We start from the raw sequence: 3258 nt of genomic DNA, 5'->3' as shown, positions 1-3258 counted from the left end.
GCTTCTCACTCATCTGGTATGTGGTTGACTGTGCCCAATGTCCAGATTCTATAACAGTATCAATCTCATTCCACACAGAACCCATTGACTGGTTATGACGCTGCCCATGTGTGTAGTGTGTTAACATGCTTTCAGCAAGTAGACAAGTCAGATAACAGTCCTGCAAACAAAGTTAGAGATGGCCAGGGATAAACAGTCACCCACGGGATTGGATCAAATGAGGTCTTAGGTTTCACCCTGCTCTTCTACTTTATTAAACAAATAACAACCCATGAATCAACTATGCATGAAGGACCAGTTGGGGAAATAAAATGTTATTAATTATTGAAGGTGAATAAATCTTCAGGCATGGTGGAAACTTACAAAAAACCTTTGTAAGAACCAAGAGCAGAAGTCTGTCAACAAGGTCATAAATCCTCTATAGAGGGTGATGAACAGATCTAATCTATTTACATTACTTAACAGACATAAACATGTATTATGTTGGCAATATATACTGTTAAGCTGTTCTGCTTTAAAATATACACTTTTTCTTACAATTACAATAAAATAAAACATTTCATTAAACAATCATGCCTTCAGACTGCAAGGAGAGAGAGAGAGAGAGAGGGAGAGAGAGAGAGAGAGAGGGAGAGAGAGAGAGAGAGAGAGAGAGAGAGAGAGAGAGAGAGAGAGAGAGAGAGAGAGAGAGAGAGAGAGAGAGAGAGAGAGAGAGAGAGAGAGTACAGTAAGTATTATGGAGAGGGGGAGGAAACATAGGGAGCAAGTGAGATAGGGAGAGACCCAGTGATGGAAAAGCGCCAGAGGAAATGTCTTCCGCCAATCAAAGGAAACAGTGAGGTCAGTTATTGTGATTGTGGGAGAAATGGGATATGTCTCAAGACAAACAACATAATAAACATGGTTTTAGATTAGGAAAAATGTATTTTATCAGGGCAACCATTTTAAATTCTTTGTGACTTTAATAGGACCATAAAATGGACATTTGCAATTCAGCTACAGGAAATGTCAAAGCCTATGCACTCAACAGTGAGTGGATAATAAAACAGTGAACTCAAAAGAATCCCTTTCATGATCCTCAAAGAACTCATCACAAGGGAGAACACCCACACACAAATCTGAAATTCAGAACATTAAAATAGGTTATAGAATTCTCACAGAAGTGATAGAAGCAGCCACAAAGCGGAATGCTCTTAATGTGGAATATCCAGAGAAGATGTCAGAGAGAGGAATGTTCAAACAGGATGACCTGTGAGTGGCTGAGGCTGGACAGCCTGGATGGTCTGAACGCTCCGATCCGAGAGTACACCTCTGCATCCGAGCTGGCGCCCCAGGACTGGTGAGGGCTGGGTGGGGTGGTGTGGATGATGGGCAGGGGCAGAGGGAGAGAGAGTGAGGAAGAGAGTGGGAGAAGGGGTGGAGGCAGTAGAGGAGGGGGAGGTAGGCGAGGGGGTAGAGACAAGATGGGGGGTGGAGGGAGGGGAAGAGTGGGTGGTGGGGAGACCGGTGGAGGTGGTACTGGGGTGACAACAATAGGGGCCACAGGGTTGGCCACAGGGGTGACCTCTATAGCATCTCCATTCGTGGGCAGTATCCGGGGCAGCCTGGGGTCCTTGAGGGTGTAGGTAGCGGTGTGGTAGAAACTGTAGTACTCCAGGGCATGTCGAGCCTGGGCCAGCCTCAGTCTGTGCCTCAGCTGGAGGAGTCTGTAGAGCAGGATCAGTATCAGAGCTCCAGCCACGATCACCAGCAGCACGGCCACTCTCACATCCAGGCTCCAGCAGCTCTGGCCTGCGCCTTGAGTGCCACAGGTCTGGGGGGAGTCAGGCTGGGGATGGGGGTGGCCTTCCTTACTGATAACTGTCTCCCTCAGTAAGGGTTGGATGGAGTACAGGAGGATGGGGTGCCTGTTCTTGGGTACAGGCTGTGGTGGGATCTGTAGCGGGGTGCCACCAGTAACCTGTGGCCTCTGCATGGTCACCAGAGGGGTGGTGTAATGTCTGTTACTCAAGGACTGTTGGTAGTGACGGATGGAGGCAGCACTGAGCGTCAAAGCAGTTTGCTTGAAAAGGCTTCATGTTGTCTCAAACTTTAAAACACAAAGATGAAGGATTTAGCAATTTTTAAGTTAAAAAAACAGAATTTCAAATGCCAAAATTAAAAAGTATACATTGCATACAACTGACCAACAGACTCAAATAAAAAATCTAACATTCAGCCGAACTGAGTCAACTGTGCAGCGTTAAAAGCTTGGATTCACCCCAAAAAAGTGTGTTAATCAGGAAAATGTTACTTACTTCTTATTTAAGGTTCTGGCCAAAGATACTCCATAAGACCGTAAGGACACTGTAGCTTTCCAGGACACAAACAAAGAATTCCACCCTGTACCAATGGAAGGAAACCCTTTTGAAAAGCAGGAAACACTGCATTTCCCCACCACACAATACCAACAGTCGATTGGACCAAACTCCCCGTCACCATGGATACAGGAAACTAGTAAAAAAAAAAGTATATTTTGGTTATCGCTATGGCAACAGCCTCCAGGAACAGACAAAACACAATATTTACATCTTAGAGTTAAATGAAAAAAATGTATAAGCAATGGATTATCCTAGATATGTGACGCTCTGTAAGAACTCTCTGTAGCTTTCCAGGTCACAAACAAAGAAATCCACCCTACACCAATGGGAAGAAGATGGTGGGAAAAACAGGAAACACTGCATTTCCCCACAACACAATACTGACTGTTGATTGGACAAATCTCCCCGTCACCATGGATACAGGAAACTGGTAAAGGATGTCACTGGGAGCCTGAGAAAATGTGTAAATGGGGAGAAGGTCAGAGCACTTTAGTCTCTCTCTCTCACACACACACACACACACACTAAGCTTAATAACTTAGCAGAGACCTTCATTTCATCTAATGAAAAAAAAAAAGAATGAGCTATTGTTCAGTGGACCATTCAAGCCAACACTAATCCCACTTATGAACATTACATTTGACATTTAAGTAATTCAGCAGACACTCTTAACCAGAGTGACTTACAATTAGTGCATTAATCTTAAAATAGCTAGGTGAGACAATAACATATCATAATGAATTGAACCATTACTTTAAACATATGCTCCCTCTGAAGAAAAGCCTCTTATCAGTAGTCATAACAGTGATTAATGTGGGCAAAGTCAAAAGCGGAGACAAGTCAAGTGAAGAATGGGTGGGGAGGCTGGGGGATAAGTATAAAATAAGGTAACACCTTA

At 44.0% G+C, this 3258-nt stretch overlaps 1 protein-coding gene across 1 annotated transcript; it reads right to left on the bottom strand.

Moving 5' to 3' along the window:
- Window positions 1–942: 942 nt before the first annotated feature.
- LOC110509753 (sine oculis-binding protein homolog) lies at window positions 943–2675 on the bottom strand. The gene is made up of 2 exons (XM_021590837.2): window positions 2298–2675; window positions 943–2089 (listed from the first exon to the last, which is right to left on the bottom strand). Exon 2 carries the CDS (start codon window positions 1973–1975, stop codon window positions 1220–1222), a length of 756 nt encoding a protein of 251 aa, XP_021446512.1. The 5' UTR covers window positions 1976–2089; window positions 2298–2675; the 3' UTR covers window positions 943–1219.
- Window positions 2676–3258: the final 583 nt, after the last annotated feature.

The sequence above is a fragment of the Oncorhynchus mykiss genome, chromosome Y (assembly GCF_013265735.2).
Source record: "Oncorhynchus mykiss isolate Arlee chromosome Y, USDA_OmykA_1.1, whole genome shotgun sequence".
Taxonomy (NCBI): Eukaryota; Metazoa; Chordata; class Actinopteri; order Salmoniformes; family Salmonidae; genus Oncorhynchus; species Oncorhynchus mykiss.
Note: the sequence above shows the minus strand (reverse complement) of the source record. Positions and strands in the feature narration are given on the sequence as shown.